The sequence below is a fragment of the Pelophylax lessonae genome (genome assembly GCF_965119305.1).
Source record: "Pelophylax lessonae genome assembly, chromosome: 1".
Taxonomy (NCBI): domain Eukaryota; kingdom Metazoa; phylum Chordata; class Amphibia; order Anura; family Ranidae; genus Pelophylax; species Pelophylax lessonae.
In genome coordinates, this window is record NC_138768.1 from 690,438,802 (window position 1) to 690,452,874 (window position 14,073).

General features: G+C 41.7%; 1 protein-coding gene across 1 annotated transcript in view; it reads left to right on the top strand.

Moving 5' to 3' along the window:
- Window positions 1–14,073, top strand: part of TLL1 (tolloid like 1) — a 234,205-nt gene that overhangs the window by 204,392 nt on the left and 15,740 nt on the right. The window contains exons 18-19 of the mRNA XM_082268794.1: window positions 5,504–5,631; window positions 12,814–13,027. Of these exons, the coding sequence (XP_082124920.1) occupies window positions 5,504–5,631; window positions 12,814–13,027 (342 nt within the window). The remainder of the gene's footprint in view (window positions 1–5,503; window positions 5,632–12,813; window positions 13,028–14,073) is intronic.

The window sequence follows — 14,073 nt, forward strand, 5'->3', positions numbered from 1 at the left end:
CGTTATCCAGAGACCCGAAGGTTTCCTACAAAAAAACTTTGGAGGTTATTGTAGAGAGAGGATATAATCAAAATATATTAAATAAAAAAGAGAAAGCATTCTTGATCCCTAAGTGCCCCCGCACTCCGGTCATTTATTATCTACCAAAATTGCACAAGAGTCTGACTTCCCCCCCGGGTCGTCCCATTGTCAGTGGCATTGACTCTGTGACGTCCCGGGTGGGGAAGTACATTGACTCTTATTTACAGCCATTGGTGCAAACCACACCTTCCTATATTAAGGACACGAGACAGGTTATTAACCTCCTAATGGGTTTAACTCCCTCTGATCAACTATGGATGGTTACAGCCGATGTCTCTTCTCTATACACAATCATTCCACACAGTGTGGGGTTACATGCGGTCAATATGTACCTCAATAGGGATTCTGACTTACCAACAATTCAGATATCCTTTATTATGGAGCTACTGGAGTTTGCAACTCACCACAATTATTTTTGGTACAATGGACAATTTTATCGACAGGTCACTGGGGTGGCCATGGGCGCTAAATATGCCCCGTCACTGGCCAATTTGTTTATGGCCCAGTGGGAGGAGGACGTCATCTATTCCCACCGCAGGCCGCAGATACTGCTCTGGGCTAGGTATATAGATGACGTGCTCCTCCTTTGGGATGGCCACCACAGTGACCTTATTTCTTTTTTGGACTTTTTGAATTCTAATGATCGGGGTATCCAGCTAAATTATGAGTGCAGCCAGTCATCTATTAACTTTCTTGACCTTACTATCAGCATTAAGGATGGCCACTTCTCCACTTGCACATATTTCAAGACAACCGACAGGAATTCATATATTCCTGTCGATAGTTGTCATTATGCACCATGGCTTAGGGCTATACCCAAAGGCCAATACCTTCGTATTAGGCGTAACTGCAGCGACTTCCAAGAGTTTCAATCTCAGGCTTGTATCCTTACCGAGAGGTTTCTCGACAAAGGATACAATAAACAATTTCTTGAAGAAACACTTATGGAAGTTAGTAGATTGGATAGAACTCAGTTATTATCTAACAGGCCGAAAGTTGTTAATCAAGACTCCTCATATAATTTACCTTTTGTTACCCCTTTTTCAACTCAACACATGAGTGTAAAAAATATTGTAAGTCGTCATTGGCACATTCTGGGTAATGACCCAGTTTTGGGCAGCTCCCTGCCTGTTAAACCACGGGTGGTATTCAAAGGGGCCCCCACTTTGAGAGACAAAGTGGCACCTAATGTTTTAGAACCCCCTGGCCCTAAACCCACCTTTCTGAGCCAGTTAACAGGATTCTATAGATGTAAGAGATGCCGTGTTTGTTCTTTTAGCTCTAAAAATGTAGGACAGTAAAAGAATTTACATCTACAAGTACAGGTAGGGCACATGCTATAAAGCCATTCATATCCTGCATGAGCACTGGTATTGTCTATCTGCTCCAGTGCCCATGCGGGCTTCAATATATTGGACGAACCAAAAGACCACTACAGGTGAGACTTAATGAACATATATCCAATATACTTAAAGGTTTCCCTAAACACTCAGTGTCTAGACATTATGCCCTTGTTCATGACAAAAATCCCAAGAATACCTTATTCCTTGGGATAGATAAATTTGTACCCCATTGGAGAGGTGAACCTCTGGTCAGAGGTATCTCAAAGCTGGAGATGACCTGGATACATCGGGTTAAAACATACGTACCGTTTGGACTCAATGTAGATATTGAAACCAATGCGTTTATAGATAATGCATAAATATATATAGTTTGTTTGGGTTCCCAGTTTTAAATTTATCTTTTATTCCTCTTTTTTAATGATCATTGTTTTATAACATATATCACCACAGAACAGCTATAACCGCACCTGGTCAATCTATATGGGTTTGTACCCTTTAGGATCCTATCGGTACCATATGGGTTCACATATATTCTACTGGATACTTATGTGTTCAGTAATCATTGAAGTATGTTCAACTGGTTCGATATAAGATTAATTACAATTGTAATTCATACCTATTTGGTTATGGTTATTCATTAATTTGGCATATCAAATAAGCCGCTGTTCTGATGTGATTCTAAATTTTATATCACTGCCATATTGTTTTTTGGCCACTAGATGGTGATCTACCGAATGCCCCATAAGTGGTCATGTGTATCGTGACATTGTTGTTTTTTGATTTAAGCATCTTATATGTTTAGCCATCTGTGGGGTATCACAACTCTCAGATTGGTTCTTAATAAGTTTTTGGGTGCCAATCTCCGGTTGCATGCTTGTTACCGCTCGGGACCTGATTCCCCCACTTAAGATGGCGGAGCGGTGCTCGCTTGCTTCCGGTTTTTGGGTCCATCGTTCTGCATAAATAGGTGGCGTCAGTACGCCGTCCGCACCTTTGAAAACGTCATCTGTGACGAAACGTCGTCAGGGCACGGCGTACTGACGTCATCTAACAGCGACCTAGAGAGTGCGGGCGAGCGAAGCCGTCCGGCCGGCGGCTGCACATTTTCTGCCTGACTTTTCGTGCTACACTGTAAGTGTTACTCCTTTTTATTATCAATAAATTGTATGGTTTTACGCTATGGGAGCCTCTCTTCTTCTTTTTTGATTGGGCAAATCTATGGTTGAAAGCGAGGATCCCAGAATTCATGTTTGGACCCCGATTATTGATTTCCATACAAGCTTGACTGAGTGTAACATCTGGTAAGAGGCGACCCCTACTGGTGCTTATCTGGTATTGCATCCTGTGTCACTTGGATTGATTTCTACACACTTGCTTTAAACTTGTTTTTGGTAAGAGGCTGATCTAGTTGGTGATGGTCCAAACACACATCTTCAACACTTTATCTTTCACTTGGGCTTATAAGTTAATTTTGTCTGGTGAGAGGCAACTCCAACTGGAATATTTTTTGCACCTTATCCTGCATCTGTTTTGTTAGGGTTATTCACCCCAAAATTTTTTTTAAATTTTTAAAAAAAAATTTTTTGTTTCACTCTGCTATCTTGGTGGCAGCCTTTTACACGTTTCCCAATCTCCATTTTAAGTCACACTCAAGGTGATATTATATATATTTTTTTGTTGGGTTTTACGCTATTGCGTTTGTTTGTATTTTTTACATGATCAAATGACCTCTGAGTTCACTGCTCACACGGGCCTGGATCATCTATCAAAGTGACAAGATTAAGCATATCTGCTTTATTCTTACCTCAATCTGGTAAGCGTACACTCTTAAGGGAGTCGAGTTCAGGATCTTACCCAAGATATTTTCCATCTGTCATCAATATTGGGACTTTGTGGACTTTATACCTCCATAGATCACATTAGCGCAACTTGATTTACATATATTCTTTAGGGTGTGGTCACACTTGAAGTTGCTGCTTGTTTGTTTTATTCCTTTAGCGCGGTTAATTCCCTAATTTACTACATTTATGTATTTATGCTTTCCCTTTTTTGATGGTACATGACATGAGGCAGAGATTAGCACCTGGATGAAGCTAAAGACACACAGGCTGAATTTTGATAACCAGTTTGGAAGAAAAATATATATATTTACAGTATATATACTGAATATATATATATATATATTTATATATATATATATATTTATACCTACTTAGGTAAATATAAAATATTGCAAATTATTATTTTGTACTTTCATATGCAGCCAGCAGGTAGATCTCAAAGCGCCTTATGACATGTTTTTCAATTTACACTTTCAGTTATTAAAAACCTGTTCCTGTAAAGCTCAATACCTCAAGCTGAAATGTACACATTACTTATCCCCCTCTCTCTCTGTCCTCTCTAACAACACTGTTCAAAATTTTAGTTAGAGATATACAGCCTGAACGGCCTTAAAGCATTTGTTACCCCAGCATGTTATATTCCTAATATGTGCCTGCTGTACCATGTACTTGTATGAAAAAGTATCATGTTCTCTTTGTATTGCTTCCTTTGTGTAAAATCCCTGGTGTTCCTGCCAGTCCCTCTGCTTTCCTATTAAAAAATGACCACACTAAGCAGGAGAACACACACCGTGGTCAGTTCTATAGCTATGCTGGGAACTCAGCCTGCTCTCCTCCAATGATAAGACTTGTCCTGACACACCCCTCCTGCACAGCCATTCACTGGGAAGTTCAGTGTGCTGCTGCTTCTCCTCCCCCCAGCTCCTATACAGCTGAGAACAGAGGGAATGTGATCACTTATAAAAAAGGGGATAAAAGGTATTTACAATGTTTTTTTACATCTATACACACATGTCTTGCCTTTCATTTCAATTTCAAACTGGATGGGTTGTTTTACCAGAAAACCAAGAGTAATCTCGAGATTATAGTGTTTATTTACTAAAGGCAAACAAGCTGTTCACTTTGCAAGAGATGTTGCACTTTACAAGGTCTTTTTTTCAACAGATCTAAGTAAATGTGGTAAAACTACACTTTGCAAAGAATCGTTAATCACATGCAAAAAAAATGTTATTGGATGAAGGTCAGCAGAGCTTCAACTTATTCACTAAGCTTTGGGGAAAATTGCCAGACAGCAAAGACCCTGCCCCCAATATGTGAATAGCAGGTTTACAAGTGGCACCTGAAAATGACAAGCTAGTATATAACTACATTTTGGAAATGCTATGCTAACTCATCAACCAGAATAGTTCTCTTCAATACTAGTGAGCTTCACATTTTAGAAAATAATTCCAGGCATGGTATATTTATACATAGTGTAACTATGTATAGACAATACTTGACAATTGCCCCCAGAAGCTAGAAATCACTGAAGTAGACATCACTGCTTGAGGGATCTCCACTAGTTTCCGAGTGCCGTGCTGAGATGCCAGCCTGATGCATAGTGAATACAGATCGGCCATTCAGCACAGACGCTATTCAGAGAATTCTTTGCATTTTCTGGATGAATGCCATTCAGATTGGTGAAGATGGAGAGGTGGAGCGGTGATGTCACACTCTCCATCTTGTCCAATCATAGAATGCTTTGCATTTTATTCATTGTTTAAATGGTGCCGTGCTGAGCGACTGATCTCCTGTGTTCACAATGCTTTATGCTGGCCATTCACCATAGGACCCAAAAGCTAGTGGAGATCACTGTAGTAGCTAAGTCTACTTCAGTGATTTCCAGCTTCCAGGTGCATTGGCCAGATATGGTAAATGCATACATACATTTATCCAAGCTGGACCAATGTAATTATGTATAGATTTACCATGCCTGAAAATCACCTTTAAGCATAACAAAGTTTATATAACAGCTCAGCAATAAAAGACAAGCTACTAACAATACAAGTAAACCAGAAACTACATAATTTAGTCTGTCCGAATAGTGTACACATATCAATGCCTTAAATGTAAATAAAATATTGTGTAAACCTTCATATATATTGCCAATAATACAATACATCTGCCCTGCCTAAAAACTTCACTAACTCTTTGTGTATTGCAACTACTATATACTAAATAATTTCTTTCTTTACACAGCTGAATGTGAACATAGAATTCATAGCCCGAACGGAGTAATAACAAGCCCCAACTGGCCAGACAAGTATCCAAGTCGTAAGGAATGTACTTGGGAAATAAGTGCCACTCCAGGTCAAAGGGTTAAGCTAGTAAGTACTTGTATGTGTTCACCTTGTTTAAGGCTAGGAATACTACTGTGGACATATAAAACTGTGGTAAAAGACACAATATAATAGAGAACAAAGTTGCTTTACTTTCTCTGTTAATTTTTCATGAAATGTCTGTAATGTGGTTTTGCAATGCAGAACAAACAGCAAAGAATTATTGCTGGAACACAATGTTAGATATCTCACTGCTTGAAATTCATCATTCACCCATATGGTCTGGTATCTCCACAAGAAGTTCTAGACATTAAAAATCTATGTATCAAGTAAAATTTGCTCAGCCACAAATTCATGTGAATTGGTTCCAAAACTTGTTTTGACATAGGATTTTCAGCTTTTAAATCACAAATTTATTGAAAGTAAGGCTTTGAGATGCTTTTTCAATGGGGTTGCTGGCTAAGGCTCTTTTCCATTTCTCAGCATTCGGTACCAGTATAGATGTGGAATGAAGGTGATAGAAATGGTGTGGGTAAAATGTACACACACACACACGGTATTAAAGAGGAAGGAAACCCTCTCCATAAAGATGAAAAAAAAAAAAAAAATCCCTGTAAGACAAAGGCATAATGAGCTAGTATGCATCGCACACTAGCTCATTATGAAATACTTACCTTAGAATGAAGCCCCCGCAGTGCTGCCCACTCAGCGACAGGATGGCCTACATGTTCGGCTGTCCTGCTTCCTGGTTCGCGTCCTCCGACCATCTGATCGGCTGGAGGCGCGATTACATCACTCCCGCGCATGCGTGCAGGAGCCGCGGTGCACGGGTGGCTGTTCCTTCAGAGCGCATGCGCCGATGACGTCATTGGCTGCATTAAAAGTAAATATCTCCTAAACAGTGCAAGTTTAGGAGATATTTACAGTACCTATAGGTAAGCCTTATTAAAGGCTTACCTATAGGTACAAGTTCCAAGAGAGGGTTTACAACCTTTTTAAATCGTTACTAAACCCACAACAGTAAAATTAGTCTGTATATACAGTAAAGCACACTTGTTATGCTCACTGTGGAACCTAAGGGGGCAATCCTCCGCATTCCATAAACAGGATGTTTGATCCTGTCTTCTCTGATCCTTCTTTCACTGTCCCTAATCCATCTCCTGATAGAACAGAGCCTTGGGGGCACTCTGTACATGCTCAGTTTGGTGTGAATCGTTAGAGAGATTTTTTTTCTTGGAAGGGTGCATGTGGTCAGGAAAAGGCCAATCAGTACTGTCCAGACAGAGGGTCAGGGGTCCTGCAGCCTTAAAGGATAGTCATAGCAGATTAAAAACTTCTCCAACAAGCTTTAATCAGTGCTCAGCCAGACACTGATAGAAATGATAAGACTGCTATATACTGCTTATGAGAAAAGGTACTTAGCAGTTTTTATTTTACTAAAATTTAACATTTCCATGTTCTGTGTACTGTGGGAGACTAGATATAGTGAATACAGGGTCCTGGTTTTGGTAACACTCAAATTTTTAGGGGTCATGCACACTGCAGTTAAAAAAAGCTGCTTTTACAGGCAGTTGAGGTTGTATTTCTCTGCCTAAAAGTTTAAAGAAGCTTGTGCTTTTTGTACTTTTTTGCACATTTTTTATTGAGTTTCTTTGAGCTTTTTAAAACATAAGTGTTTTTTTTTCACAAACACTTCTATAAGCAAATTTTTCCTATTTATTTTGTGCGTTTTCAAGCTTTTTTGAGCTTTTTTACACTTTTCTGCGCTTTTTCGCGCATTGTTGGGCACTTAGGTGTCTTTTCTGCTTAAAAGCTCTTGTCAAAAACGTGAATTTGGTGGTTTTTTTTTTTTCAGCCTGTTAGAGCATATGCCTGTTATCTCCTGAAAAAGCCATAGTGTGCATGGACACATTGGCTAATATGGAGGGGAGTTTCCAGGCAGAAAAAAATAGAGCTCAAAAAAGCTCACAAGCCTGTAGGAGCAGCTTCATTGAGCTTCTTTGAGATGAATTGTGCATGAGCCCTTATACTGATTGGAGACTGAGATCATAAACTTATGGGAAGAGTTCTTCTCTGAGTGGAAACAGTGCTGAGTGGTCCCCTGCCTCCAGGTCAACATGTCTCTGTCTGCCTCATCATCAGAGTTCTAGCTTCCAGGGACGTAGATAAGGGGAGAGTCAGGGGGGTTGAACCCCCCCAGAACATACTGTCAAAAATGCAAACACATTATGTCCCTGTCAGTGGCAGAGTGTAGCGTGTTTAGTGCTGCAGCGCTGTTCACCGCAGGGCAGTCAGGCTCAGACTGGCTGACACAATTCTTTACCACCATGCAGCTTTGAACACAGCAGGAGTGGCGCCCGTGGTCCTGCCCACCCCGCCAGGCAGCATTGAGCACAGCTGGAGTGCTGACCATAGTCTCACCCACCGCTCCCTAGTGGTGGGCGGGACTACAGGCGCCTCTCCTGCTGTGTTCAATGCTGCCTGGTGGTATAGAACTGTATCAGCCAGTCTGAGCCTGACAGCCTCGCGGTGAACATGAACAGCGTGAGTTTGGCATGTGCCCATTGATCTGTTAACCCTTGCTGCAGCACTACACTCACCACTGACAGGGACATCATGTGTTTGCATTTTTACAAATTCCCATTGGCTTGCTTGCAGTACTTCCCACCTTGGACTTGGGGGGGGGGGGGCAGCTTTTCAGCTTTACAGAATACAATACTTGCATAGAGCAGACTTAACCCTACTGTGCTGTTGCTGGCATTTTTCTGGTCATACTAGGTTGAGGGTCCCCAACCCCCGGGGCGTGGACCGGTGGCGACCCGTGGCCTCTATGCAGCCAGGCCACGAAGGCTGCACTGTAAGAGGGGCAGTGGGTGAGTAGAGAGATGACATCATCTCTCACCGCCTGCCCTGCATTACCGCCGTTCTGCCATCATGTGCTGGTTTACAAGCTTGGGTGCCATAGTGCTGGGATGAGGTAGAGAGAAGAGTTGTCTTTCAGGCAGGTGATGTGGCTGGTGGCAAGTGACAAGCTGCTTCCGGTAGCAGGTGACGTGGCAAGTGACAAGCTGCATCTGGTAGCAGGCAATGTGGCAAGTGACAAACTGCATCCAGTAGTAGGCGACGTGGCAAGGGACAAGCTGCATCTGCCGGCAGGCAATGGGGCAAGTGACACGCTGCGTCTGGTGACACGCTGCGTCTGGTGACAGCTGACGTGGCACGTGACATGCTGCGTCTAGTGACAGGCGCCGGTGGCAAATGACAAGCTGCATTTGGTGAAATGCGTCAGTGGCAAGTGACAAACTGTGTCTGGTGATAGGTGACATGGCAATTGACAAGCTGCGTCTGGTGACAGACTTTGTGGCAAGTGACAAGCTGCATTTGGTGACAGGCGTCGGTGGCAAGTGACAAGCTGCGTCTGGTGACAGATGACGTGGCAAGTGAAAAGCTGCATCTAGTGACAGGCGTCAGTGGCAAGTGACAAGCTGTGTCTGGTGGCAGGCGTCAGTGGCAAATAACAAGGTGTGTCTGGTGACAGGTGACGTGGCAAGTGACAAGCTGCGTCTAACGGCAGGCGACAGTGGCAAGTGACAAGCTGCGTCTGGTGACAGGCGACGTGGCAAATGACAAGCTGCGTCTGGTGACAGGCGACGGTGACAGGTGACACTCAGGGTCCCAACTGATTCAGCATTATTGTGAGTTGAACCATTTTTCTTTATATAATAATAGAAATAATGTGCTGCAATCATCCTGACACCATACTATCCATGGTGCCCTGATGATTGCAGCGCCAACACTAGCCATTCCCCAGGCAAATTGGCCGCAGAGACTAGGTAACCGTGAGAGACTGTGGGGCAACTGACACAGTTAGTGACTGAGGCTGGAGTGAGTTTTTAATTGCTGTTGTGTCAGGCCCAATTCACATCTACCGATTTGGGATCGCGGATGAAATCGCCTGAGATTCTAAATTGCATTGCAATGCTAGCAAAATGCAGCAAACATATTTGTGACATTCATTTTGATGGCACCAAATCGCTGTGATTGTAGCTTAAAAGAAGCTCCTGCTCCTTTTCCAGTGACGAGCTTTACGTGATGCTGCTTGCCATAGGATAAATCACATGATAATTGTGCCAAAACTGCACCACACTTTAGGTGCCATTCGCACACAAACACACGTGCTGCATTTTTCCAGCATCAGCATTACAGTGTGATTTGGAATCGCCGGCAGAATCACAGCGATTCTCTCAGGGATCCCAAATCGCTAGATGTGAACAGGGCCTTAACCACTTGATTTCATGTACATGTATGTCATTGTGTTCAAGCGGTAATACCAGGGATGCTTTTACAAGTGGCAGGAGGGGTCATCCCCTCCCCCTGCTCTCCGGTGATTTTCCTGGGCTCTTCTGTCCTTTTAGAGAGCCTGGCATCTGATCCGGCAGTTGATGCATAGAGGTCCTATGCTGGCCATAGAGGTGATCAGGGACCAGAACATCACCGATCATTTCTAGGGTCTAGGACACTGGAAGCAATGAGGAAAACACATACGTAGGTTGCGCACGCATATGTAAACAGTGTTCGCACCACACATATGAGGTATCGCCACAAATGCTATAGCGAGAGCAATAATTCTAGCTCTAGACCTCCTAGACTGGTAACCTGTAAAAATTTTTAAAGCGTCGCCTATGGAGATATTTTAGGTAGTATAGTTTGTTGCCATTCCACGAGTTGCACAATTTTAAAGCATGACACGTTAGGTATCTGTTTGCTCAGTACAACATCATCTTCTATATTTTTTCAAAAAAATTGGGCTATAGTGTTTTACACATTAAAATTAATCGAAGTGTATTTTTTCGAAAAAAAAAATGTGCTTAGAAAACCACTGCGCAAATTCCCTGTGACAAATTCCCTGTGACATAAAAAACTGCAACAACCGCCATTTTATTCTCTAGTATTCTCTAGTAAAAAATATATAATGTTTGGGGGGGCTAGAAAAAAAGACAGTTTATTTTATATGTAAGAGAGAAGTGTCAGAATAGGCCTGGTCTTCAAGTGGTTAATGGCATTGACTGAGGCTGGGCTGAGTTTTCCATTGCTGTTGTGTAAAGCCCTTTTCACACGGGTGGTGTGCCTGATGGACTCAGTTTTGCTCAGAGGGTATCAATCCGTCGATCCCCGCTGAGCAGGTGGATAACAGCTCCGTCTCCGCTCACTGTGCAGAGACAGAGCTGTCAGTGCCCCGCTCTCCTCTATGGGAGATCTGATGATAACGGACCGCCTGTCCGTTTTCATCTGATCTTATCCGATCCGATCCTCCAGACGGATGGAAAATACGATTTCAAGAACTGGATCGGATAGCAGCGAGTGTCAGCGGAGATGTCTCCATAGGGCTGCATGGAGCACCCGATCAGGTCCATCTGAAAAACTGACAGGCGGACCGGATCGGAAAGCCCGTGTGAAAGAGGCCTTACTGACAGTCCAGCTTGGCCCTGGCAGCCATAATGTGGTGCTCATTGGGTTACCCCTCAGCTCTCTGACTCAGCAGTGAGCACAACAAAATGGCAATCCAATGCAGACAAATGCAATGTGTTTGCAACCTGTGTTTGTGGTGTCAGTGCAATCTCAATGACACTCCAAACACAGGTTGCAAACACATGACATTTGCCTGCATTGGATTGCATGGTACAAAACAACCATACAATTCTTTTTCCAAACTCTATGAATTTGGTGCAATTTATTTTATTTAAAAATAAAAAAATTTAAAAAAGTACCTGCTGCTGAACCCCCCCCAGAACAAAAAAATGATCTACGGTCCTGCTAGCTTCCATGCTGGGCCTGCAAAGGCTAAGGTAGCTAACCAGTTCTCTGCACTGGCTAATAGTTCTGCTTAACAGCTGTGTCAAATGTCAGTAAAAAATGTTTTACAGGCAATCTTACATGCATGGGTAGCCAGAGAGTGATCTAAGGGAAGAGCGAGCTACAGGCTAGCCAGTTTTCTAAAAATAGATGGATTACCAGATCTTTATAATATCAGTTCTTTTACCATGACTGACACTCTTGCTGGTCTTAAGACTTAACCCTTTTTGGTTTGTCCCTCCTCAATAAGTCTGTTTCTGTAAGATATACTAGAACGTAATAATAGTGTGAGGCCGTATGCTTGGTTTGGGGTTTATTTATTAAAGCCCAAGAGAGAGCAAAAATTGTCACAATTCTGCAGAGAAATCAGCTTCAAACCTCAGCTTGTTTAATTAAGCTTTAGCAATAAAACCTGGAAACTGATCGGTTTCTCTGCTGAATGTTGACTAATTTTGCCCTCTCTAGCTTTAGTAAATAAACCCTTTAGTGTCTATTAGTAAAGTATGTGGTATGTACGATAATAACAAGCTATCAAAGGAATTTGCTTTCAGTTGTCAACGCTGTATTCATTATCTCATGTAAGACATGATATAATAACCCTTACTTATCATATTATGAAATGAAAGAACCATGTTAGTTGCCCATTACAGTAAATATTGTCCAGGTAGTATAAAAGGGAGAATCCTATTGGTTGTTACATGCAGATTTAACATGTTATTACATACATTCTTCACATTGTTCGATATACAAGGCCTAGTGTGCAGAGTGCACCCATAAATATGTCACTGTCTTTGAGATTAAATTGTCCATGTGTTTAATTTTGTCACAAAGAATCAATCAATGTACAGGGGTTCATTCAGAAACATTATGGACTCCTCACAGCTAGATTCTGATTAATGGTAAATATGAGATTTCTGACAATAGTCCGAAATTGAAGCTTTTTGGGGTGGAGATAGAATACTGATTTATACAGGATTGTGAAAGTTAAGTATACATTAATGTAAATAAAATGTAAATGAGCTGATTAAAATAATGCATGCACCTTGGGGAAGTGGATAAAACGTTTGAATATTTTCAGGGATTTTTTGGTAATTTAAACCTAAATCTCTAAGCCGGGCTCCCTAAAACACCCAGAGCAGAGAAGCAGAGAAAAAAATGTCCAGCTAGCATGTATTAAATCTCATCATGCTTGTTAACATTTTTAAAGATTTGATCCATAGGAAAGCCCTGTGCACTATGCAGTTTGTGTTGTGGTCCATGAAAAAGAATGTCAGATCAAATTTTTACGCACATGGTGATACAGGAAATTTTATAAAACCTCTCAGCTGTGCAAACATAGGACTTTACCTTATATTATGTAATCTACTTTCACGCTAGGCATTCAGTGAATTTGAGATTGAGCACCATCAGGAATGTGCATATGACCACCTGGAGGTTTTTGATGGTGAAACAGACAAGTCGTCCATCCTGGGAAGATTATGCGGTAATAAAATTCCAGAGCCTTTAATTGCCACGGGAAATAAGATGTTTCTACGTTTTGTGTCTGATGCATCAGTACAAAGGAAAGGATTTCAAGCTACCCATTCCACAGGTCAGTGCAAAGTGTTCATGTATTTAGTTTGCTGTGGCTGTCCCTAAATAAATATAATAATTGTGGGAAGAATGTGAATAGGATTCTTAGGTTGTAAAACGTATTCTTAGGTCTTAGGAGGTGTGTAATAGGGCTGATATCCCTGGAGTTGTCTGTAACATTGAACATGATTTGATATTGCTGGAAGATTGGTCAAAGCAGTGGAGACTGCAGTTCAATGTTTCTAAATGTAAATTAATGTACCTAGGGAAAAATAATCTCTTGAAAGAGTACAGCATTGGGGGTACAGTGTTGGCCAGCACTACAGAGGAAAAAGATTTGGGGGTACTTATTTCAGATGATTGCAAAATGAGCAAACAGTGTGACTACTAGGCAATGGGAAAAGCAAATAGAATTCTAGGATGCATCACTAGCGGGATCACCAGCAGGAGGAAGGAGGTTCTCATACCCCTATGTATAGATCTTTAGTAAGACCTCATTTAGAATACTGTGTCTAGTTCTGGAGACCTCACTTACACAAAGATATTGATTAAATAGAACGAGTCCAGAGACGTGTAACAAAAAAGGTGAAAGTTTTGGGGGATAAAACATAACGAGAGCGACTTCAGGAACCTATTATGTACAGTCTGGAGGAAAAAAGAAAAAGGGAAGACATGATTGAAACCTTTAAATACAAAAAGGGGGCAGTTTTTTCAACATAAAACCAAAATCAAGAACACGGGGACATGGCCTCAAACTAACTGGAGGAAAGTTAAAAACGAATCTTAGAAAGTATTTTTTTACTGAAAGGGTAGTTGATGCTTTCAATAAACTACCAGCAGAGGTAGTCAACAGTAAATGGCTTCAAACATGCTTGGGACACACATAGATCTATGCTCATACAATAAAAGTAAGGGTCCTTTCACACTTTTTTTCCGGCACTTTTTTTTTTTTTTTTACGGATACGGGTGACACTTGTGTCATCCGGTCCGTATGTCCGTTTATCATCCCATTCGTTTGCGGATGATAAACGGAGATAATGCATGTCAATGGGATTGCGGATGTCA